The sequence below is a fragment of the Trichoplusia ni genome, chromosome 3 (genome assembly GCF_003590095.1).
Source record: "Trichoplusia ni isolate ovarian cell line Hi5 chromosome 3, tn1, whole genome shotgun sequence".
NCBI classification, from domain to species: domain Eukaryota; kingdom Metazoa; phylum Arthropoda; class Insecta; order Lepidoptera; family Noctuidae; genus Trichoplusia; species Trichoplusia ni.
In genome coordinates this window covers 17737217-17763039 of record NC_039480.1, presented here as the reverse complement: position 1 = coordinate 17763039, position 25823 = coordinate 17737217, and the positions used below count along the sequence as shown (strand labels likewise).

The window sequence follows — 25823 nt, the reverse complement described above, 5'->3', positions numbered from 1 at the left end:
TTATTAGATAAAAGTGTAATTGGACAATGTTGAGTATCACCAGGGTTGTGTGGTAAAGCTATTTTATGCGAACCAAGCGTATCACTGCATGTACGGTGTTCCTAACCTTACTTCTTCTTTTCGTATGTCTTTAGAGTTGTAAGTCGCCCGTAGGTAGGCCTTAGGCGTGACTGAACACACCTTGAAAAATGCGCAGGTGTTCTGTTTCCTCTGGATGTTTCTTTTACCCTTTTTTAGGAAGTGATTATTACTTAGTAAATTTGCTCATAAATTTCAGAAGACATCGTGCGTGTCGGGATTCGAACCTATCTATTATGACTACCTTATACGTTTACGTAAAAAGGCTGTTAAAACTCCTCTAAGACTAAGCACAACATTTTGTATTCTCTGAGGTCACTTGAAGAGTACGCAGATACTTACCTAGAACATTTGCACCTTCATTACTCACGGACTTCGCGATTATCAATACATGACCAGCTCTCCCAGGTCATGTGTTACACAAGCACAAGTCGCTACTGCGCATGAGCAGACGCGGGTCACATCGTAAATTGATTGATATAATTGCATTTATCATAGCGATAAGTTATCTAAACGACACTTTGAAGTCGCCGATATAACTTGTTGATGTAAGGTTGGCCAAACCTAGATTTATCGAAAGATTAAATAAAATATCAGATTTATTTGAATTTGCACAGAGTTTTGCAGGTGCAGTTATATTTCTACGTCTGTAGAATTTGCTACCTGATACACTTTAAATGTTATAGGTCGAAATTTTGCTATTTGCCATGTTGTAGACCAGGCATTTAGTTCTGATTATCATGTACTATTAATTTTACTTACAATAGTGTTTATTTCGATTAATAGATTTCAGTTGTATATTGACTACTCACTTAATAAATGATTTATTGTTATAAGTAGAGTGTTTTTATTTGAATAAAAATAACTACTCCGACCTTATTTACATCATATGATCTTATGATATCCATAAAATAGAAACCCTAACGTACCCTGGTGTTCAATCCAATCCTAACATATTAATTTCTAATTAATTTACGACCACGCCAATTAGTATCAAGTTATAATTCTGTTACTAATTACTTGTTTGCTCTGAGATATAGCCGGGTGCTATCTACTTGACCTAAATAACTTAGTGTTAAAATAGTGCTCAAGTCATTTACACATGCAGTAGGCAGGCCCGGTTCTATTGAATTCGATTTAGATAGAATGTTATGTTGACAGACATTTCAACTGTCCCTACATTACCTATAGTATAATCATGCGCGCAAAGGACGATTTTAATTGCTTATATTTTATGCTTGTCGACAGGTTAAATACAGGGCTGAAAATTACCTGACGTCGTGTATTACCTTTTTTCCTCAAGTGTAAATTCTCAATGTTAACAATTTGTTAAACGATTGTAACACGAATACATTGTAGTAAACTTTTTACTAGCGCTACGTCATTTTAAATTCTTGGCATATTTTCTAACACTCGCAAAACATTAGCCAGCCTATTCGCTTAGGGAAATGAAATACACTCTCCATTCTTAGCATAAGTATGACATATTCTCGTACAAGAAATGCAATATTCATATGCCATAACATTCCAGGTAGAATAAGATACAAAATGCTGCACTTAACAAAAGCCAATTCTCTTATAAGAAACAAGACAATAGTTTATGCGTGTCAGCGGCGCGGGCGCAGGCAGCCGCGCGGATGTTCGCGATTGTTGCGCATGCGCGTGATTCACTCGAGCACCTCTTGTTCTTGCCGCCGTCGCTGCGGATACGGATACTCTCGTTTTCTTCCATGTTTTTCCTTGTGAACGTGTTATGATATTGTGAGCCTCTTAGTATTGAAGTATCATGTTGATGTGGGAAAGAGGTAGTGTGTCAGTTGTATAATTGTTTCGAACAAGAAACTATTTTATAAATGTTGGATCCATTCAAACGAGGCAAATTTATGGGAATAGATCATGCTATCGTCAATTATTTTGTTTTTCAACTGCTCATGCTGGTACTGCTGTTTCTGTATTGACAGAAAATTTAGAATAGACTTCTCATCAATAATTTCAATTTAACAGTGCCGAAGGGTTATAATTAAAAGGCAATCAACGTTATATAAATCTTTGATGACTGACAACCAAGTGTACGTTTTCTACTGGATTCAAACTATCCAGCCAGGCGCATATCGCACATTCTTCACGTTAAATTAAGTTTACGATCGCCGCTATATCCATGTCGAATTACATTTTCATCATAATGATTAGAAGAACCGTTGATTGCATGTGACAGTTTTCTACTAAGCCTGGCATTTTGAGTGTTGATCACTACATAATCTTACATTTAATTGATAAAAAAGGTTGTCCGAAAACGAACTGTTGCCCGCGGGCCGACCCGCTTCAAATGATCCCAAAGGCACATAAAGACGTGATAAAAACTATACGTTAATACCGGTTATGAAATATCTGTGTCCAGAATTTCGTCTAAATCTGTGATTTTCGCATGAAAGATCTCGCGAAAACTTTCGCGTTTATAATATTAGTATTTTTATGGCAGGCTTTACACCATACACTGTCGCCAATTACAAGTTAATCAGCTCTACATGTACATATATACAGTTTTGTGATGTGCAAAGTCCGATACTCAGTCAAAAGTAAGTCTGCCCCCTGGCTAACTGGATCGAAAAGGAAAAAAACTAAAACCAAACAGTTACCTCACCGGTTCCTATGAGGTTGTATCAACGTCCTTGCACCCCGCTCTAAAACTTTTCTTTCTTCTGCAGACATACTCCGGTCTCTTCTGCGTGGTGGTCAACCCTTACAAGAAGCTGCCCATCTACACGGAGAAGATCATGGAGAGGTATAAGGGCATCAAGAGGCACGAGGTACCGCCGCATGTGTTCGCCATCACAGACACAGCGTACCGCTCCATGTTACAAGGTTTGTGTGTTAGAATTATATTCTACTTTACGATGTTAGGACATAGGGCACTGGAGTCATGAAATACACATGCAGACATAAGGGAAGAAATGTTAAAGCCTGGTCGGGAAGCTTAAATTAGATAGTAGAAATAACAGCTTTTAGCAATAATAGTCTAAAAGCTTAAACGGTCCAAGAGGCTAGATAAATCGAAAGTGATTGCCGTTCCATCGAGGTTTTAGGAAAGGTAACTACTTTGATTCTTCTTTTTAATAACGATATTTTCAGAATAAATATCAGATCTTGTCCAGCTTATCCCATTTTCGTTTGAACCATTTCTCGTGGTAAAGAGACAGGTTCGTAAATGCGATTACGCAATAAATAGTAGCCAAGTTAAGACCAGGTGTTTAAACAAGCAACTTTAAGTTGTTAAACAAATTGTTTGTAATCGTACTCATAAACAACATCGTTTTAACAGCTTTTACACAATTATTACACTAAAATATTACCTGTAAATAATGTCGAGGCGACACAAGAAAGCGAGCAAGACGAACTGTCAACTTACATTTGTAATTTATTTAACCAATATTCACTAAAAACGTTCTAACCTTTTAAAGACAAAAAAAAACCTAGAATTTTCGACAGGTTATTTACAGTTTATCCATAATGGAGAACAAATACAGGTTCTCGCAATAAATAACAGTCGCCTTGTACGAAATAAAGTGGTGCGCGACAGTTGGGCCATAAGTCATTCGGTATCGCCGCCATTACGGAACAATTAGACGAACGGCCCTTATCTATGAACTTTAGAGACGTGACACGTATCGATATACTGTGACGTTCATGTATTTGAATACATTGCTGTAACAAACTTTTGTTTTGAGGGCGTGCCTATAAATGCATTGTTGTGTATAAATAATACGTAATTAAGTATAGTCATATGATGGGAAATTAATTAAGGGCGATAACCTCCAAGATAAAATATTGTTCCTACTTGAGACACTCCTACAAACCATTTCTAACGTAATGAAAGTGTCTGTCAGTAGTAAATAATGAAAATGTAATAGCTGATTGGATAATAATGGCACAATAAATACAATATCGTGTTGAGAAAATTAATCATTTAGATCATTGCAATACCTGAGCTAGCTTAATAAGGGAAAAGCTTGTTACTCGTACTGTAGTACTTGCTGCTCTCAGTTGAAACATAACTCATTCGATATCGCCATTATTAAACAATTAGAACGAGCTAGTAAATTATCTTTGTGTTATAGTGACGTGCCTGAGTATACGTACTACTATCGATATATCGAGTTATTGTGAAGACTACTTCAATGAGCTTCGACGAAAGATAATTTTGTTAAATGCGAGATACCCAGTATTTCTAAGCACTGGTTTATAAAGGAAACCAGTGAATCAATATAGTGAGGTTTTAGAAACTGATTTTCTTTTTGAGGTAATCGACCTTCGTTCAATTACGATTCGAACTAAATTAAATAAAACCTTTATGGTTACCAGTCTTCTAGTCTTTTGCATTATAGTAGGAAGTCTCCATGTTAGCCCATCACTAGTAAGGCCGCACTAATGATCAGCGGTGTGCAGGTAAGTACAGGGAACGCCCACGTCAAAGCGCACCGTTTCGAAACTAAGACTACATACAACAGGTACTATTCGACACATGGAAATGAATGGAGCTGCTACAGAATAAACTAGCATACTTAAAATAGTAGATGTCGATAATGCTTTTTTGTTTTCTCAAATCGAAATTTCCAGACATCTTTACTCGATTTTCGCTCTCATAAAGCAAAGCAACATTGTTAGTTTTGTCAAACCAACGAGTTGCCTTTTAATACCTTATCGAAAATACATTTTGAATAGTCCTTGTAAGTACTTTCTAATCTTCAAACATTCTCGGGTGGATTATGTACGGAGAATGGAACTCGTATCAGAGTCTAGGAATATCAACAATATTTGAATAGTAATAATATTCATGCATTATGATATTATGACATTCCTCTACGTAACGAAACCAGCTGCTCCTTATCGACGCCGTAAGTTGTGAGAGTTATTATCTTCACGCTATTTAACCGCGAGACGTATTCGTACCGATATTAAACCGTTACAATATGTAATTTAATTAGTTTCCTTTGTATTTTTATACCATGCCATCTATTGTATTTTGATCTGTATGCAGTGAAGAACAATATTGCTTTGTAAACTCCTAATGCATTCAGGTATTCTAGGAGGTGTTAAACATTTTATAAAGTTATGTTATAGGTACGTAATAGTCAAAAGTGAAAGATCGTCAATTGAAGAAGAGAGGCTCTAAGCAGTGTTATAAGCAGTCTCGGTTCCATGATTAAATATTCCTTTGAGAGCTGGCGAAAAGCTACCAGGGTACAAAACTTTAATATTGATGTAAGCTCACTGCCCCCTACGTTACTTTTAGAAACACATCCCCTTGTGCATCCGCAGGGTTTTAATGAAAAGAAAAATGTATTCATTATAATTCGCGTTCCACATGCATTCTGCGACTTTTATGTTGTCTAGATTAAAACTGTCTGAAAAATGTGTAAGTTTCAGTCAGGTTTTTTTCGACTTTCGCGAAATAATTACGAGTGTTCGTGTTTTGTATATTTTTACTTGTCTGGTAGTATAACTATATTTATAATAAGAGATCGCTATTTGGTAGGCGGTTCAACATAATTTGAACTGGAAAATAAATAAGATTAGTCGCGCAGTATATTATCGAATTGATAGGTCCATTGCTTGCTACACAATAATATGTCCAGAGTCCAGAATATAATCAAGTAAAGATACCTAAGTCTTATTCTCCATCAAGTACACATATGTATATTCTCTATGCATTAACGCAATTGTATGGTAACGGTTCCAGTTTCTTATCCGAAGGTACTTTCAGTTTCATAATAGTAAACATGGCAGACGTGAATGTTATTATAATACACAGCCATTGAATATGTATCTTCACATACTTTCTCGACGCTATTATTGTGTATCGACACCATCTGACAGATGTCTCAACATAATAACAACTTGTTATTAACAAGCTGACTGACATTGATACAGCTAACTACCACCGAAAGTATTACTGCTGTAGTTTTGAGAGCGGGACTTAAAGCGAGGCCTCTAAACAATATGTGGCACTATTTCGTTTTTAGAATTGAAGGTTCTCATTCCTTACATACCAAACTGATAGTCAACTACCGCTTACTAATTTACAGTGCTTCCCAAATATCTAATGCTGAAATGAAAAAAAAAACCGCTTTTCTTCGCACATATGGTATTTCCTTTATACTAAGAACTTATTATTCGGCATCCAAACCTCGGACTGAAATAAGAAAGGCGAAGGAGACCTATTTTCTGTAGTGGACCGCAAAGATCAAGTTGATTGATTGGAGATTGCTACATAGAATCTCAATAAATCACGTGTAATAATTAACAAATCGTGTGACTAATAGTCGTTTAATTCTCGTTCCAGACCGCGAGGACCAGTCGATCCTGTGCACGGGAGAGTCCGGCGCCGGTAAGACAGAGAACACGAAGAAGGTGATCCAGTACCTCGCGTACGTGGCCGCCTCCAAACCTAAAGGATCCGGCGCGGTAAGACCATACAGCTTGTATTTATTGGCTTTTAAATGTGTTTAGGTTAGTCAGGTGTAGTTGATGATAAGACCGAGGAGACTGTAGGGAAAGTATTTGTGTTATTTAAAAAAAGCCTTATGGCAAGAACGATATAAGTTAATGATATGTGATTGTTAGATATTTTGTTAGGGAATTTTGGTTTTGAAGTAAGATAAAGATGTAAGTAAAATACAGAAATAAGGATCATTATTTAATCCGAAAGTTTTCTTATTACAGTGGATTTTTGACTCCTCCTAAATAGGAGTATCAACATTTTCAGACATTACAAGTACAAGTGTCGAACCTCAATAATTGTTTACCGTATCTATTTAAAGTCTTAGAAAGCAGGAAACATAGTAAAGCACTGATTCTGAAGTCACTTTCCTCGTTACAAGTGAAATAACAATGTTTATACAGCTAATGTGGTAACCATGGTTTATGTAATTACAGGCCACTGTCCCATACTCGAGCCCCCACATAATAGTTGTGTAATTGTCTTACTTGCGATTACTGGATATTACAGACCTATTAACTAGGCATTCGAAGCGATATCGATGTGTTTTTGTTTGCATCGATCGCACCTCTAATTGCAGCTTTTGAGTAGGTTTTTACCCTCTTTGTAACATTAACGATACATTTGCTGATAATACATGTAGTTTATTAGGTTCAATAATTACTAGTTGTGTGCAATAAGTCTAGTGTTAAAGTAGTTTTTCTTTACAAAGCGTTCGTATGTCTATTGGTTCGACTATCGACATCGGGTAAGAAATGGAAATTAATTACCCTTATCAGGTTTACCTGTTTTCCGTTTAACAGTTATACGGCTACGATATAAAAACAATGTACTTTCTCCCGCGTATCGCTAGTCTAGTCACCTGTACCTACTGCAGAAAATGTTACCTAGAAAACATATTCGTCTAGAATCTAGGTCGCTACAAGTTTTGCTAAATTGTAAGATTCTAGAATTGCTGTATCTGTGGATATGTGTGGACTTTATGCTCTTGAAAAATGTAGTAAACTACGTAACAGCAAAATAAACAATCCTGACTATTATAGTGCAATTGCATTTTTAGCTAATTGCAAATCTTTTGCTTACTCTGCTCATGCATATTGGTATCAATTAATGTAATTTTTAGTGTTAACAGGATTTTTTATACTAGCTAGCATTTATGTCTAAGTACTCATAACTTCACGTACGAAGTATCTCTAAAGTTTCGCAGCAATGCTCTTCAGACTTGATGTAAATTATGCATAAGTTGTGTGGTTTACTGTACGCTAATGTTGCTGACTGCAACTTACACGCATGACGATGGAGGAGGCATCTGTATTATGTACAGCACACTGTTGTACTATTTCTGTTATTACCTTGCCAGAAAATAAATAAAACTACCAAGCCAAAATATATTTATGAAACTGACTGAATTTGTGGCCTTCTGAATTTTGTTTTCTGGCAACACTCACATGAAATTCTTGTACCTCTGAAACACACTGATGTATATTTTTTATTTTCCTCTTCTCCACCGTGAACCTGGCAATCGATTCGACTACTACAGGGACCTTCACCACAATTGATTATAGTAAGTCTATGAAGAATGTTGCCACAACCAATTATAAAACGGACGGGCGTTATGGAATTATTTAGCTGGTAGACTGTTCTCGGAAAATATGTAAATAATTTTAAACTAATAAATTGATGAAGCAATTGTAAGAAATATAAAATTAACAAAAGTCACATTTCATGTTTGTAATAAAACATTTAGAATCGAAGTAATACGAGAACGGTTTACATCAATGCTAAAGAAGTGCTTTACCGATATTATACGGACGAGGATAAAGACATAAGCATAATACAAAATGAAATCAAAACGACTTATTAATATCGTAGCACATATTACAAAGCGTTAAGTCGTAGATCCGTTTTGGTTATGCTTATGTCTCAGGGAAAAATAATCGCTTGGAGCATGCTTGCATGGTTACCCTACTAGAAATAAGTTTCCTATTCTCCTTAATTTTTATATATTGGTATGTGGTCTTATCGGAAATGGAAAGCAAAACCTATTTGTGACTCAGGAAGCTATTATGCCATAAAATAATATTTATTTAATAATTTATGTACACACACAATATTTAAAAGTATTACTATTATTATTCAATGTATGTATGTATAAATAGGAAAAGTTGCGTTTTTTGTATTGTTAGTTTGTATACTTGAAGATATGTCTTACTATAAGTGTCAAATATTCTCAACAGTAGTTAAATAAAAACAAATAAACAAGAACCGTTGAAAGACATTGTTAGATGGTATATTCTTCATCTCACATCCAACTTTCAATACATGGATTCATTTCAATAAACACCGAACGAGCTCCATTATTATCTTTTAATTAATCCTTTGTGCTCTCTGTTCACTAGCCATATAAATAGACATTTAGAATACCTCATTAGTTAAAATAACCTTTCCGTACTGACTTGTGTGTAGCTTTGCATGCGTCATCCGCCAACCGAATTGTGTGGTCATGATTTTATCATTAACTGGCACAACAATGCTCAATTTTCATATAGTTGCTCGTAAATATACCTCTTTATTACCTGTCAGCAATATATTAGGTTTAAACCTACAAAATCTTTCTTTCATTGTTCTGTTATACGAAGGAACGTGTTTTGCAACATGTTGCACGAAATGACATGTATGGTAAAGACATGTATGGTAAGTTGCAGCTACGTGTTCTGCCTCAAGCTTTGTAACATTACTTGCAACGTATCTCAAACTATAAATCTAAAAAATAAAGAGGTATTTTTACAATTATTGTATTAACGCTTTTAACATTTTTCTTCCTCTAAACTAACCCTGTATCATTAACATTTAACGTTTCATTTCACGCTGCTACTTCCTACGTAGACAAACGGACCTACATTCGAGGTAATGGAAAGCTAATACCATAATATATGTGTGGCTCTACATTAAATGTCTCATTCACAAACTTAAAGTTACTATTACTTGGTTATTTTTTTGGATTTTGAATTAATTAACATTTTTACTTTGACCTGTTTTTTTTCTAAATTATTCTCAATAACCTTTGTATTTGATACCAATTTACTTAAGTTTGAGATAAGAGTGCTTGGTTATAACAAAATAAGCTTTTTCAGAATAAACCGTACAAAACTTTTAAAATCACTGATTTTATTACCAAAAATCATTAATCTGCATGGGTTTTTAAATGACTGTATTCTACGCGATATTAATACGTTTCCTTTTATAGGGCGAGTTGGAACAGCAGTTGCTACAAGCTAACCCCATTTTAGAAGCCTTCGGCAACGCCAAGACTGTTAAGAACGACAATTCCTCTAGATTCGTAAGTATAAGAATATCTAAGTCACATCAAAATGTATATAGAACTTTCTCGCAATTTCAATCACTTCAATGCCGTTATAATTTCAGGGTAAATTTATAAGAATAAACTTCGACGCGTCCGGTTTCATAGCTGGCGCGAACATCGAAACGTACTTACTCGAGAAATCGAGGGCGATCAGACAAGCGAAAGACGAGAGAACATTCCACATATTCTACCAGTTGCTTGCTGGTGCGACTTCACAGCAGAGGGCTGAGTACATTCTAGAAGATCCCAAGAGCTACCCATTCCTGTCGAACGCAGCGTTACCCGTCCCCGGTATCGACGATGCTGCAGAGTTCCAAGCCACCATCAAGTCCATGAACATCATGGGAATGAACAACGAAGACTTCAACTCGATATTCAGAATAGTGTCCGCCGTTCTTTTGTTTGGCTCGATGCAATTCAAACAGGAGAGGAACTCCGATCAGGCCACTTTGCCTGACAACACAGTCGCACAGAAAATCGCACATTTACTCGGTAAGTTATTGACATAATCTTATTTAAGCTTTATAAAATGAGAATGCTTTTGACGTTTTTCTTGTTCTCCAGGTCTCTCAGTAACAGAAATGACGAAGGCATTCCTTAAGCCCAGAATCAAAGTTGGTCGTGACTTTGTGACGAAAGCACAAACCAAGGAACAAGTAGAATTCTCAGTGGAAGCCATCGGCAAGGCTTGCTACGAGCGCTTGTTCAGATGGCTCGTCAATAGGATCAACAGATCTTTAGACAGGACCAAGAGACAAGGAGCATCGTTTATAGGCATTCTTGATATGGCTGGTTTTGAAATCTTTGAGCTAAACTCCTTTGAACAACTGTGCATCAACTACACTAACGAGAAACTTCAGCAACTCTTCAACCACACTATGTTCATTTTGGAACAGGAAGAGTACCAGCGTGAAGGCATCGAGTGGAAGTTTATCGATTTCGGTCTCGATTTACAGCCGACTATCGATTTGATTGACAAACCTATGGGTATCATGGCGTTATTGGATGAGGAGTGTTGGTTCCCTAAGGCGACTGATAAGACTTTTGTTGAGAAGTTGGTATCGGCTCATTCCGTCCATCCTAAATTCATGAAGACTGATTTCCGTGGCGTTGCTGACTTCGCAATCATTCACTACGCTGGCAAGGTCGACTATTCAGCAGAGAAGTGGTTAATGAAGAACATGGATCCCCTCAACGAGAACGTCGTGTCACTTCTGCAGTCGTCTCAGGATCCATTTGTATGTCACATCTGGAAAGACGCGGAGATCGTAGGCATGGCCCAGCAGGCCATGACCGATACACAATTCGGCGCGAGAACCCGCAAGGGTATGTTCAGAACAGTCTCCCAGCTATACAAGGAACAGCTTACTAAACTGATGGCGACGCTCAGGAACACTAACCCGAACTTCGTAAGGTGTATCATTCCCAACCATGAGAAGAAGGCTGGAAAGATCGAAGCGCCTCTAGTTCTCGACCAGTTACGATGCAACGGTGTGCTCGAAGGTATCAGGATCTGCAGACAAGGTTTCCCCAACCGTATTCCCTTCCAGGAGTTCAGACAGCGCTATGAGCTTCTGACTCCTAATATTATACCGAAAGGATTCATGGATGGAAAGAAGGCTTGTGAGCAGATGATCGAGGCTCTAGAGTTAGATCATAATTTATACCGCGTCGGTCAGTCCAAGATCTTCTTCCGGGCTGGTGTACTGGCACATCTTGAGGAGGAACGGGACTACAAAATCACAGACTTGATAGTAAACTTCCAAGCGTTCTGCCGAGGCTACCTTGCTAGGAGGAACTACCAAAAGCGCCTGCAACAGCTGAACGCTATCAGGATCATTCAGAGGAACTGCGCCGCGTACCTCAAGTTGAGGAACTGGCAATGGTGGAGACTATACATCAAGGTATGCTCAACACAAGGATATCTTGTATTCTGGTGGAAACTGTGGCTATCTGAATCTAATTAAAACATTTTCCAGTATCATTAACATTGTCGGATGTTTTTCTATAATGTTATTAATACTGCCCACCACGTTGCTGTCAAGTCATGAAGTTTTGTTAGACACAGATAGCCCAGAGGTTCGTAGCTAGCTCTATTAACATTAAAATAAGTACTCGCTTATTTATTTTTCAGTAAGGCCCATTAGTCTACCTGTAAAGGTTTATTATCCCCTTAAAAACCACGATACTTTGTTTCTAAAGAATGTATTCTCTTTTGTCAAGGTTTAATTATTAATTGCAGCCCTATTGTATAATGTATACTTTCACACATGAGAAAAACTTCAAATACAACTCTTTTCAATAGTCATTATTAAAGACAAGATATTCACATAGATGCAAATGTTTTGGAAACATTTTAGCTATCAGCCGTTTGTATCGATTGTTAATACTTTTCATTATTGTCTGTCAATCCATGTGTTACATTTAATTTAATAGTAATGTAAGGTGACATGAAGAAACTCTGGCGAGAACTGCGTACATACTTTGTAAGTCAAAATATTACATTTCTGGGTAGTTTAAGCGTGTGAACTACAGCTTTTTGTAACGTGGGTTTTATAGCTTTTCTATTTTCAAATGACCATAAATTTTCATGGTCAATGCATGTGAGTATCTTATTCAGGGATTGAAGCTGATTGTGAACTGTTCAGGATGTTTATTAATGTGTGTTAAAAGCATTACTTCGTGTATGGAGCAAGCGCCGTGACAACTGGCGAGTTTCCTCTGTTACGGTACACCTAGTACAAAAACTAGACGTTAAACAAACGTATGTAAATACTATTATTATAACTGCGAACAGACAAAACGTAGGTGTGTATACGTGAGTTATATTCCAGGTGAAACCTCTGCTAGAAGTGACCAAGCAAGAAGAGAAGTTGACACAGAAGGAGGACGAACTCCGTCAGATCCGGGAACGTCTAGACACGCAGGTCAAGCGCTGCCAAGAGTACGAGCTCAAGTACCAGCAGTCCAATGCCGAGAAGACACAGCTGGCCGAACAGTTGCAGGTGCGTACAACTATGCATCTTATGTTGTAGGAGTAAAGTCTAAAGTAATGAATGAGATAAGTGGTATTTTTTGTTATACAAAAATATTTATTTGTCATACTTTACAATTGTAAGCGTTTAATGAAAAAGCGGAACGTAAAGATTAAGCTGTTATTTTCTTATTACGAATTTTACGAGAAAGATAAATTTTCTTATTTTTTTTTACTTATGGACTATTTAGCGTACAATATTTTGCTCATAATCATGTTTGATATACGCAGGCGGAGCTGGAACTATGCGCCGAAGCGGAAGAATCCCGCGCTCGTGCCGCTGCCCGCAAGCAGGAGCTGGAGGAACTGCTGCACGACCTGGAGGGGCGCATCGAGGAGGAGGAGGAGCGGTGCAACGCGCTGCAGCAGGACAAGAAGCGGCTGCAGCTCAACATACAGGTAGGGGGGAGAAATTATTACTATGAGTAATTCTAAAGAGTTGATGGTGATAGGCTGATGGTTAAAAACTGCTTGAATAGCCAAGTGGTATACGCTACCAAGTCATGTCACAAAGTCGTATAAAAGTAAAAATATATAGATATGTACAATTACTGTTAAAACTTATGTTTTACCACTTTATGGTGTAAAGTACCAAATGATAAACACTTGAAATATTTCAAAAATGCTTTTTCAATATAAAAGTTTGTTGATTGAAGAGATGGACTAATCAGACATTTCCCAATTTCAGGATCTAGAGGAACAGCTAGAGGAAGAGGAGGCGGCGCGTCAGAAGTTACAGCTGGAGCGTGTCCAGTGCGACTCCAAGCTCAAGAAGCTGGAGGAGGACCTCGCGCTCAGCGAGGACACCAACCAGAAGCTGGTTAAAGAGAAGAAGGTAACTATGTACCATATTATATAATATTGATTACAAAATGATGTGAAAAGAATTTGACGATAATATGTTCTGAAAAATTTGTAACTGAAGTTGGTCTAATAAATAAATTTTTGAATATTAATACATTTTGTATATTGACGGATAGTCGGAACTGTCCATCCAATAAGTAAAACCAAATGAAGCAGGTTTTCTGAAACATTATTATTTGATTCCTTTATTAACAAATTTCTTTATTCCAGATACTGGAAGAGCGAGCAAATGATTTGTCCCAAGCGTTGGCCGAGGAAGAGGAGAAGGCGAAACACCTCAGCAAGCTCAAGACCAAGCAGGAGTCCGCCATTGCTGAGCTTGAGGAGAAACTATTGAAGGTAACATACAGATACATGGCACTAAGTTCTCAGGGCAGAAGGACAACACAGGCTGAATAATAAAAAACGAGATTAAATTTTCAGCTGAGATATTATTTTTATTTTAAAGTATTCAATTTGATAGTTGGCCATAAGGTAGTTAAAAATTAAGAATTTGTGATTTACCACATTTTTTGTACTAATAAAGTAATTATGTACCCCTGTGAAGGGATAATTTATTCACAAATTTGTTTTGTCGTTTAGGATCATCAAATGCGGCAAGAGACGGACCGTGCGAAACGGAAGTTGGAGACTGAATTACAAGATGTTAAGGAACAGCTCGCCGAGAGGAAGGCTCAGCTGGAGGAGTTGCAGATCGTTATGAGTGAGTCCTCATTATGAATCGTTTTAGTATAGGGTTTGTTGTCTGTTCTTCAAGTGTTGTTATCAAAATGTTTATAAAATGCTTTGTACTTGACAACGACAATAGTCGACATTATCGTTATTGTTCTTGCGACACTAATTATAAATATAATAATGGTGATTTGGTTTTAAACTAAATAGACCGTTGCTTACTTTGGTTTATTTTCTAGCAATGATTATATTGAAGAGATGCTTATGACCTGACCTTGTTCTCAACAGTCTCTCTTTAAATTCCGGAACTTACTATTAAATCCCTAACGCATTAACTAAAACTACAGCTAAGCGCGAGGAAGAGCTAGCAGCGGCGATGAGTCGCGCGGACGAGGAGAGCGCGCTGCGGGCGGCCGCGCAGAAGGCGGCGCGCGAGGCCGAGTCCGCGCTGGCCGACGCGCACGAGGACCTGGACGCCGAGCGGGCCGCCCGCACCAAGGCCGAGAAGCTGCGCCGCGACCTCAACGAGGAGCTCGAGGCGCTCAAGAGCGAGCTGCTCGACTCGCTCGACACTACTGCTGGTGGGTACCGCTCATATCATACTATGAAGTCAAAAATCAAACTATATTAGCTCGTCTCATCCTTTATCAATCATCTGTCATAGATGTTAGAGGCCACTGATGTGATCCTTTATAATTTCAGACATACACAGACAGTTTATCTAATTTGCACAATGCATAACAGTTAACCAGATCTCAGATTTAAAGTTTTATAGTGTTTAATCTTTTTCAAAATTGTCTAGAATTTTGATTATAAATATACATATAAAAATTCTATTATCCTTTTTGAACATATTTCATTACATTAATGCGTAATATTAACTATCGCCGAGAAAAAAAAGATTTACGACAAAAGTTTAATTTTTCTCCTTTAAATGCTGTTGCTCTGTTTTGATTTCCTTCTACATGAAATATCTCTATCACTCTAAGGTTTGCCGTAAGAGAACCCAATTGTGGGTTTAGCTCGCCTTTGTACATGAAATTTCCAAAAATATATTGTTCAAGTGTGTGTATTTATGTGCAGTAATGTATAAAGTAAAGTTCAATTCCCTAATGATGTTTACCTAACCCGTACCCGTGTCCCCGCAGCGCAACAGGAGCTGCGCACGAAGCGCGAGCAGGAGGTGGCGGTGCTGAAGCGCAGCCTGGAGGAGGAGGCGGCCGCGCACGAGGCGGGGCTGGCCGAGCAGCGCCACAAGCACTCGCAGGAGCTGCAGCAGCTCAACGAGCAGCACGACCAGGTCAAGAAGGCCAAGGCGGGTATGTAGCACCACTCCGGAACTAGATCACTTTTTCTACGCTACATATGTTTCTACGCTTACCTTCACTACTTGGAGCTAATGACTATAAGGAAAAAGGGGACGTGATATCTTGTTAGGTATTTGAAAAAAACGTGGTATACAGGAAAGAATAACCGGGCGCTGACATCTAGTATGGTGCCAAGTTATTTATACAAGTCTAACATCTCTATCGAAATATCTCATTTCTCTACCTTTATTTTTATATCGGTTATAATTTTAGCACCAAATATTTTTGTAAGATCGTCAATATAAAAAATCATTTTTTCATGCAAAAAGTTTCTAACAGCATGTCAAAAGATGAACCTCATTCGCCACATACCGGTATGACATTGACAGTTTATCATTAGTCGCATAAAAAATCAAACGCAACTTCTAAATCCAAACATTAAAAATAAACGTCAACAATTTTTTGAACTGTTATCTACACGAGTAAATTTTGTCCAATATTTTAGTTTATATATTTTATTATACCTACATTATTATGCTTACGGATGGCGCTCGTTAAGGGCCGTAAACAGAAGAACGTGAAATTCGGTTTGTCTAAAGACGATAACTTTGAAGTGGAGAGTGTGGCGTTCCCTTGCGAGGAAGGCAACTCGTTCAGCTCGGCGAGGGACTACTGGCAACACATGTGCAAGTCTCCCTCGCCGGACCGCAGGGCTGATGTCTCCATACTATGTAATGGTACTCCTCACACGATGCCTTGTTCGTAGCACCTGCATTTATAACTCATTTTTTTTTCTGTTTGTACTACATTTAGCAGTCAGAATTAACTCGATTTGTCATTGTATACGTTGTTTTACGCGCGCCTTTTTATACGTCTATTATAATGTATGCAGTATTTCGATATCAATGTTATCATCTAAAAATAAGTTCACAAGCAAAATAACGGTTCATAGGGCTCTAGTTCTTTTTCTGCGTAATAATTTAAGGGTAAAGCACGTCCGTTTAACCGGTATTTCTATACCTATGAAACGTATTTGACATAAAATTCACTGTGATGAGTGTTGCGTGCAGCGTTGGAGAAGGCGAAGCAGGCGCTAGAGGCTGAGAATGCTGACCTGGCCACCGAACTGAAGTCAGCGGCCGCCGCGCGCGCGGACGGGGAGCGGCGTCGCAAGCAAGCCGAGTTACAGCTGGCTGAGCTCGCCGCCAAGCTGCAGGACGTCGACCGCACCAGGTAACACACCTCACTGACTACTATAGGGACACGAATGAAAATATAGACAATTAATAGTTACAGAGTGATATCGGAGGGAGGCCTTTGGCCTGCAGTGGAACGTAGGAGAAGTTGTTGAAACTTCCACTTGATATGCTTAAGCCGTGTATCTTTGGAATTGAGATGACGTTATGTGTTGCGTTGTGTTCCCGTGTTGTTTATACTACTTAGAATATAAACACTTAGAATCTATATCGTTCCTCCCCAGGGCCGAAGTGCAGGACAAGTGTGTCCGGCTGCAGGGCGAGGCGGAGGCGGCGGCGGCGCAGCTGGAGCAGGCCGAGCTCAAGGCCTCCGCCGCACACAAGCACGCCGCCACGCTCGGCGCGCAGCTCGCGGAGGCGCAGGTACAGTATGTGTGTCCCCGGGGCCCAGCTGCAGGACAAGTGTGTCCGGCTGCAGGGCGAGGCGGAGGCGGCGGCGGCGCAGCTGGAGCAGGCCGAGCTCAAGGCCTCCGCCGCACACAAGCACGCCGCCACGCTCGGCGCGCAGCTCGCGGAGGCGCAGGTACAGTATGTGTGTCCCCGGGGCCCAGCTGCAGGACAAGTGTGTCCGGCTGCAGGGCGAGGCGGAGGCGGCGGCGGCGCAGCTGGAGCAGGCCGAGCTCAAGGCCTCCGCCGCACACAAGCACGCCGCCACGCTCGGCGCGCAGCTCGCGGAGGCGCAGGTACAGTATGTGTGTCCCCGGGGCCCAGCTGCAGGACAAGTGTGTCCGGCTGCAGGGCGAGGCGGAGGCGGCGGCGGCGCAGCTGGAGCAGGCCGAGCTCAAGGCCTCCGCCGCACACAAGCACGCCGCCACGCTCGGCGCGCAGCTCGCGGAGGCGCAGGTACAGTATGTGTGTCCCCGGGGCCCAGCTGCAGGACAAGTGTGTCCGGCTGCAGGGCGAGGCGGAGGCGGCGGCGGCGCAGCTGGAGCAGGCCGAGCTCAAGGCCTCCGCCGCACACAAGCACGCCGCCACGCTCGGCGCGCAGCTCGCGGAGGCGCAGGTACAGTATGTGTGTCCCCGGGGCCCAGCTGCAGGACAAGTGTGTCCGGCTGCAGGGCGAGGCGGAGGCGGCGGCGGCGCAGCTGGAGCAGGCCGAGCTCAAGGCCTCCGCCGCACACAAGCACGCCGCCACGCTCGGCGCGCAGCTCGCGGAGGCGCAGGTACAGTATGTGTGTCCCCGGGGCCCAGCTGCAGGACAAGTGTGTCCGGCTGCAGGGCGAGGCGGAGGCGGCGGCGGCGCAGCTGGAGCAGGCCGAGCTCAAGGCCTCCGCCGCACACAAGCACGCCGCCACGCTCGGCGCGCAGCTCGCGGAGGCGCAGGTACAGTATGTGTGTCCCCGGGGCCCAGCTGCAGGACAAGTGTGTCCGGCTGCAGGGCGAGGCGGAGGCGGCGGCGGCGCAGCTGGAGCAGGCCGAGCTCAAGGCCTCCGCCGCACACAAGCACGCCGCCACGCTCGGCGCGCAGCTCGCGGAGGCGCAGGTACAGTATGTGTGTCCCCGGGGCCCAGCTGCAGGACAAGTGTGTCCGGCTGCAGGGCGAGGCGGAGGCGGCGGCGGCGCAGCTGGAGCAGGCCGAGCTCAAGGCCTCCGCCGCACACAAGCACGCCGCCACGCTCGGCGCGCAGCTCGCGGAGGCGCAGGTACAGTATGTGTGTCCCCGGGGCCCAGCTGCAGGACAAGTGTGTCCGGCTGCAGGGCGAGGCGGAGGCGGCGGCGGCGCAGCTGGAGCAGGCCGAGCTCAAGGCCTCCGCCGCACACAAGCACGCCGCCACGCTCGGCGCGCAGCTCGCGGAGGCGCAGGTACAGTATGTGTGTCCCCGGGGCCCAGCTGCAGGACAAGTGTGTCCGGCTGCAGGGCGAGGCGGAGGCGGCGGCGGCGCAGCTGGAGCAGGCCGAGCTCAAGGCCTCCGCCGCACACAAGCACGCCGCCACGCTCGGCGCGCAGCTCGCGGAGGCGCAGGTACAGTATGTGTGTCCCCGGGGCCCAGCTGCAGGACAAGTGTGTCCGGCTGCAGGGCGAGGCGGAGGCGGCGGCGGCGCAGCTGGAGCAGGCCGAGCTCAAGGCCTCCGCCGCACACAAGCACGCCGCCACGCTCGGCGCGCAGCTCGCGGAGGCGCAGGTACAGTATGTGTGTCCCCGGGGCCCAGCTGCAGGACAAGTGTGTCCGGCTGCAGGGCGAGGCGGAGGCGGCGGCGGCGCAGCTGGAGCAGGCCGAGCTCAAGGCCTCCGCCGCACACAAGCACGCCGCCACGCTCGGCGCGCAGCTCGCGGAGGCGCAGGTACAGTATGTGTGTCCCCGGGGCCCAGCTGCAGGACAAGTGTGTCCGGCTGCAGGGCGAGGCGGAGGCGGCGGCGGCGCAGCTGGAGCAGGCCGAGCTCAAGGCCTCCGCCGCACACAAGCACGCCGCCACGCTCGGCGCGCAGCTCGCGGAGGCGCAGGTACAGTATGTGTGTCCCCGGGGCCCAGCTGCAGGACAAGTGTGTCCGGCTGCAGGGCGAGGCGGAGGCGGCGGCGGCGCAGCTGGAGCAGGCCGAGCTCAAGGCCTCCGCCGCACACAAGCACGCCGCCACGCTCGGCGCGCAGCTCGCGGAGGCGCAGGTACAGTATGTGTGTCCCCGGGGCCCAGCTGCAGGACAAGTGTGTCCGGCTGCAGGGCGAGGCGGAGGCGGTGGAGTGGTGACGGAGTGCGGACCAGAATTATTGAACTCTTTATACTTGATGGATTTAGAATTAACTTTTTAAAATTATAGCATTAAATTCTCCAAACAAAAACATTCTTTAATTTTGATTGACATGTACATTTAACTTTAAAACTCATTCATCAGGCCCTATTGGAAGAGGAGACGAAACAGAAATTATCTCTACAAACCAAGCTCCGCAACATCGAGCAGCAGTTGGAGCAGGCCAGAGACCAGCTCGAGGAAGAGGAAGAGGCCAAGAAGAACTTGGAGAAACAAGTAAGTAGCCAACATTATGGATTAGTATTCTTAAACTCTAGAAAAGTTAAAGTAGACCTGGCTCTATGAGAAAGCCTTACTCAGAAGGCATTTGAAAACCTAAAAAAAATCTGATATAATGATAGGCATATGGACTTGTAGTTTTTGCTTCCCTGAATTCGTAAGAATGCATTGTAAAAACGATAGAGAAAAGTCGAAATCGACTATTGAATATGAATTTATATCTTGTTTCTCACTTCCTAGGTAACAGCCCTGACCCAGCAAGTGTTGGACGCCAAGAAGAAGGCGGAAGAGGAGGCGGAGAACGCCCTCGCCCTGGAGGAGCAGCGCAAGAAGCTCAGCAAGGACGTGGAGGCGCTGCACAGGCAGATCGACGAGCTGCAGCAGGCTAACGACAAGCTGGACAAGAGTTAGTAGCCTACATCATCATTATATGAATAGTATGTTTGATAGAGACATCTTCACTGGTAGCATCTGCCTTTTAGCGCTACATGTTCCCCTGGTACCGTCTCATTTACTCTATTTAGATTGAGTTAGTTAGGAAAAACCTAAAGGTTTAATAAGTACACAAAAACAATGTAAAGGAAGAAGGGGGGAGAGGTTTTGTTCAAAAAGAAATGTGGTATAGCCGAGGCGGATTGTTAGATATTATATGCGTTGCGTCATTTCGAAATGGGCTTATGAGTTTGTTTTGCAGGCAAAAAGAAGATTCAGGCAGAGCTCGAAGATACCAACATCGAACTGGAGGCTCAACGCGCTAAGGTTATGGAACTCGAGAAGAAACAGAAGAGCTTTGATAAGGTACGTCACGACATGTATTTTCGCAACAATGTGGAAATGAAGCATTAAAACATAACAACCTTTTGTTAATATGTGGTGGTAAACTGTCCGTCCACCACTGATGTCTAATTGCTAAATGATAACATAAATGTCCTATTTGTATTTAGGTGGTTGCTGAAGAGCGTGCAGTGGCCGAGCGTTACGCGGCCGAGCGCGACCAGGCCGAGCGCGAGGCGCGCGAGAAGGAAACACGCGTGTTGTCACTCACGCGCGAGCTGGACGACGCCGCGGAGAAGGTAACATAACTTTCAATCACTTTTTATCGTTTAGTTAATTTTTACTGTTCTCAAAACTGTTGTTTCGCCGGCTGAGTCAATTTAAATGCCTTATCCGATCATGGTATGTGTGAGTGCAGATCGAAGAGCTGGAACGCAGCAAGCGGCTTCTACAATCTGAGCTGGACGAGCTCGCCAACACTCAAGGCACAGCCGACAAGAACGTACACGAACTGGAGAAGGCCAAACGCGCACTAGAGTCGCAACTGGCCGAGCTGAAAGCGCAGAACGAGGAAATCGAGGACGACCTGCAACTGACGGAGGACGCCAAGCTGCGCCTCGAGGTCAACATGCAGGCCATGCGCGCGCAGTTCGAACGCGACCTGCAAGCCAAGGACGAGCAGGGCGAGGAGAAGCGCCGCGGCATCGTCAAGCAGCTGCGGGACCTGGAGGCCGAGCTCGAGGAGGAGCGCAAGCAGCGCGCCGCCGTGCTGGCCATGAGGAAGAAGCTGGACGCCGACCTCAAGGACGCCGAGCAGGCGTTACACCTCGCCAACAAGGTGATGTATACAACATGATGTGAAAATATGTATATCTAATTCTAAAACGTAACTGTGGAAGTCTAATGCTGGGAGATAGGATTGAGGGCTCTTATTAAAAAGGGATCATATCTGGGTATAAGAGAAAAGCTTTTTAGTTCGTTAGATATAAAAGTTTAGGAGACTTGGAGAGTTTATGATGGAACGACTTAGCAAAATGTATATTATATTTTTCAATAATACCAAAAGGATATTTTTCTCTATTAAGTAGAGAGATCAAATTTAGTCGAAACACGATTTTTTACCATTGTTGATTTTGTTACTATCTAGGCTAACACTTATGTTGTATGGTCCAGGTGAAAGAAGACGCGGCCAAGCAAGTGAAGAAGCTCCAGCAGCAGCTGAAGGAGGCGGCGCGCGAGGCGGAGGAGGCGCGCGCGGGGCGCGAGGAGGCGGCGGCGGCCGCGCGCGACGCCGAGCGCCGCGGCAAGGCGCTGGAGGCCGAGGCGCTGCAGCACGCCGAGGAGCTCGCCGCCGCCGAGCGCGCGCGCCGCCAGGCCGAGGCCGAGCGCGACGACCTGCTCGACGAGCTCAACAGCGCCGCCGGGAAGGTACCGCTCGCCACGGCGAACAAACTCGGACAAGCATTTCTGTGCTCCATGAATGCTTGTCCTGACTCTGTTTGGGTGACTTTGTGCATGTGAATTGAATTCTTGTGAAACCCCCCGCGACAGCAGGATTATATTTATATTTACGTACAAGATCAAACATTCATGATTTTAAATCGTATCATACTAAACTAATGCTTTGTATCAATTTTCAGGGTACACTTCTCGTTGATGAGAAGAAACGCCTGGAAGCCCGGATAGCAGCCCTCGAGGAAGACCTGGACGAGGAACAGTCTAACAACGAAATACTTAATGACAGGCTCAGAAAATCACAGGTATAATGATTCCATAATTAGTATTACTTAGAAAGTTATTATCTCTTCTCTAGATTTTCATTTCTTTCTTTATTTGTTTCTATACATTTAACTTATGCTGAAAAATTTTCAGAACCAAATCGACCAGCTGACGATGGAGCTGGGTACAGAGAAGTCCGCCACACAGAAGCTGGAGAGCGGCAAGCTGGTGCTGGAGCGACAGAACAAGGAGCTCAAGGCCAAGCTGGCCGAGCTCGAGACCGCCGCCAGGACCAAGACTAAGGTACACGGGAATACTAACATGATAACACTAACATGGAATACTAACATATTATGTACCTATTACAAAGAACTTTTCATCTGTTGTTTCAAAATGTGGGTATAAGTCAGTTGCAGTTCGGCGATGTTGACTTTTGTAACTTGTATTTGATAAAAGTTCTGAATGTTATTCTCGATTGTTTATTAGATACGTAAGCAAATTGGCCTAGCGGACACAGCCGTCTATGGTGTAGCATGACCAGTTCCTAACTTCCTATAGGTTTTGTCTTTTACTTTGAACTCACACTGATTTAACAGCATACTCTAATGTTCGTTTACCTCCAGGGCGTGATCACATCTCTGGAGCTGAAGGTGGCGAACTTGGAAGAGCAACTCGAGGCGGAGTCTCGCGAGCGGCTCGCGCAGCAGAAGGCGGGACGCAAGCTCGACAAGAAGATGAAGGAGTTGGCGCTGCAGCTGGACGAGGAGCGGCGACATGCCGACCAGTACAAGGAGCAGATCGAGAAGGTGGGCGAGACCCCATATATCTCTAGCTGGATTGAGATCAAAGTGACAGAAAACAGGATCCAATTTAGAGTTTTATGCTTGCATACGATGGTTTCTGGCAACCGAGGTGTAAAATGGGCAGTAGCTAGCCTCACATTTGACATTTTGCTAGCCTGCGTGCGACTTTTTTGAAGGAGCATGTAGCAACATATGTTTCTCAAATACACTTTGTAGTCGCAGATCTACGTTCATTATTCCCATCTGCTGTTAATGCCGTGGCGGACCGCGGAGCTCTGGATCTCGATTTAACTGATACGAGGAGAATCAGAAATGTCTTATTGTTTATTGACGTAATACTGTGTTCGTCCCACAGATGAACGTCCGCGTGAAGGCGCTGAAGCGGCAGCTGGACGAGGTGGAGGAGGAGGTGCAGCGGGAGAAGGTCGGCAAGAGGAAGGCGCAGCGGGAGCTCGAGGACATGCTCGAGACTCACGAGACCCTCGCCAGGGAGTGCAACAACCTGCGGAACAAGCTCAGGTAACATAACACACCACTCAACTAGACGTTGTAGTAGACCGCAGTATTCTTATGAATGTCTTTTCTCCCATTGAGCGAGGGTTGATGATCCCTGTAGATGCCCCAATACATTTTAGAGTGAAGTTTGTGACAAGGCTTCTGCATGGTGGACCTGCGTACTTGGACGCAGGTCGCGCCTTTACGTACGCCACCAATTTTTAGTAACCAAAAGCCGTATGCAATAAATACGCAAACGCTTACTAGCTCGTAGGATTGTTGTTAACCCTGGTGTTAATGACGACAGACGAAAACGACGCACAACAAACACATAGTAAATTATCTCTCTAAGGTGTCATACTATCTTTATCATAGTGAAATAGAGAAGACACCAATAGACATTTTAGAACACTTACCTAAACATCGTTGTTGCTTACGGCGGTAGATCGGTTCACTTTTACGAGTATTCAGTGGCCGAGTGTTTGTATAGGCCGGCGGGCGAGTGCGCGCTGTCCGCTACTTCACTAGTCCGCAGCGAGCGCGCTGCACGCGCTAAGCTATCTCAAATGTCCCGAGTCAAGATACAAATTCAAGAAGACTGCTTCTTCTATTTATAAATTATTCGTTTTTAAGCGATTGAGTCGCTAATCACTCGAGATTTTCTTCTCCTGTGCCGTATTTTTCTAAATCGTGGTTTTAATTTAACTTCGAATATGTCGAAGTTCCAAAAAAATATTTTTAATATATTTTAGGGGATTATATTAAAATGTAGTATAAATTCCTGTCATTCGTGACAATTGTATTGATAACAGTAGTATCTGTTATACAAATCAGTCTCCACGTACAATATTAGACCCTAAAAGTATGTGGATACGATACAAAATGGCTGTTGTCTTATTAGGCCTTCGTACTCTGTCGACGAATCGGCTAGTGAGAATGAGTGAGGGCGCAGGGCGAGCGACTCCGACAGGTATAGCGGGAAACAGGAGAAACATTGGTTATACAGGATGTGTTTGTTTGACTGTTAGCATAGAGGTAGGATAGAACTGTTTGATTTTTACTGAAATCTTTGAATATTCCAATCAATATGAAAATAGTGGCTTCCAAAGTAAAGAAACAATTTTTGGTTTTTTTTTTATTTAAAAGGCTTTGAAATACTATAATGAATGATCCCTAATAGTTATTTTGATCATGGCCACACATAGAATTCAAACACCTAACTTAGAAGGAAGAATGTAGCTAAATGTCAAACAAATACATTCCCGTAAAAATATTTGTGGACTTGGGAAACCGCTTGCGACACCGTAATCTTCTACTGATCGGTCATGTGCTTGAATCATTCAACCTCTTTTATCATCGAATGAGCGAATGGGATTGTTATCATTCATCGGATCCTTGGAATACTTCATCTCATTGTGTTGTTGACTGTACTAAACAAGATATGCTCTGACTTGTTTAACAGAAATTAATAAACGCTCATCAATACAAAAGTTTTAAAATCATCAGTTCAATCTCATGATAAGGGCTATGATTAGTTTTTGGTCAACCGAAGACGAAGGTCACTATTATGATCAGTTGACTTTTATAAATGCTCAGCTCTACATCAGGCGTGCCTCCAATGTAATCATTTCGACCTTTTTGATTTCTCTGTTAAAGTTTCGACTTATTTTTATTTATAGTTTCTTGACTGCGCTAAGGTTTTGCTGATGAAACTCTTTCTATGTCAAATGATACAACTTGGGGATACCGTTACGGGAGGCTATATGTTGCTTGTTTTTTTTTTATAATTGTGCTGTCTTTTTTTAGGTTATGGGAGAATTAAAGGAATCTTAAAAGATTAGCAAATTCGAATTTTAAAATTTTCCAGTTTAATTTTATGTCCTTTATCTGAAACCCAAATAAGCTACAGTTGCTCGTTTGAAATGCTTGTTTTGACGCAATAATTTTAATACTACCCTCTAAAATTCAATATCATTGTCCTCTCTTTTAGCCTATC

General features: G+C 42.8%; 1 protein-coding gene across 2 annotated transcripts in view; it reads left to right on the top strand.

The window, feature by feature from the left end:
* LOC113492215 (myosin heavy chain, non-muscle) overlaps window positions 1-25823 on the top strand; it is a 72604-nt gene that overhangs the window by 45020 nt on the left and 1761 nt on the right. Inside the window, exons 2-27 of one of the 2 annotated variants that reach the window (XM_026869582.1) lie at window positions 2784-2940; window positions 6419-6540; window positions 8115-8138; window positions 9822-9914; window positions 10001-10430; window positions 10503-11842; window positions 12773-12943; window positions 13204-13371; window positions 13661-13807; window positions 14047-14175; window positions 14419-14539; window positions 14856-15089; window positions 15657-15827; window positions 16886-17048; window positions 17296-17434; window positions 19902-20033; window positions 20277-20442; window positions 20731-20834; window positions 20981-21109; window positions 21229-21648; window positions 21984-22238; window positions 22451-22570; window positions 22683-22832; window positions 23153-23335; window positions 23688-23851; window positions 24729-24797. In XM_026869582.1, the coding sequence (XP_026725383.1) occupies window positions 2784-2940; window positions 6419-6540; window positions 8115-8138; window positions 9822-9914; window positions 10001-10430; window positions 10503-11842; window positions 12773-12943; window positions 13204-13371; window positions 13661-13807; window positions 14047-14175; window positions 14419-14539; window positions 14856-15089; window positions 15657-15827; window positions 16886-17048; window positions 17296-17434; window positions 19902-20033; window positions 20277-20442; window positions 20731-20834; window positions 20981-21109; window positions 21229-21648; window positions 21984-22238; window positions 22451-22570; window positions 22683-22832; window positions 23153-23335; window positions 23688-23851; window positions 24729-24771 (5475 nt within the window). In that variant the 3' untranslated portion in view covers window positions 24772-24797. The remainder of the gene's footprint in view (window positions 1-2783; window positions 2941-6418; window positions 6541-8114; window positions 8139-9821; window positions 9915-10000; window positions 10431-10502; window positions 11843-12772; window positions 12944-13203; window positions 13372-13660; window positions 13808-14046; window positions 14176-14418; window positions 14540-14855; window positions 15090-15656; window positions 15828-16885; window positions 17049-17295; window positions 17435-19901; window positions 20034-20276; window positions 20443-20730; window positions 20835-20980; window positions 21110-21228; window positions 21649-21983; window positions 22239-22450; window positions 22571-22682; window positions 22833-23152; window positions 23336-23687; window positions 23852-24728; window positions 24798-25823) is intronic. The other variant, XM_026869581.1, reaches the window with a different exon arrangement.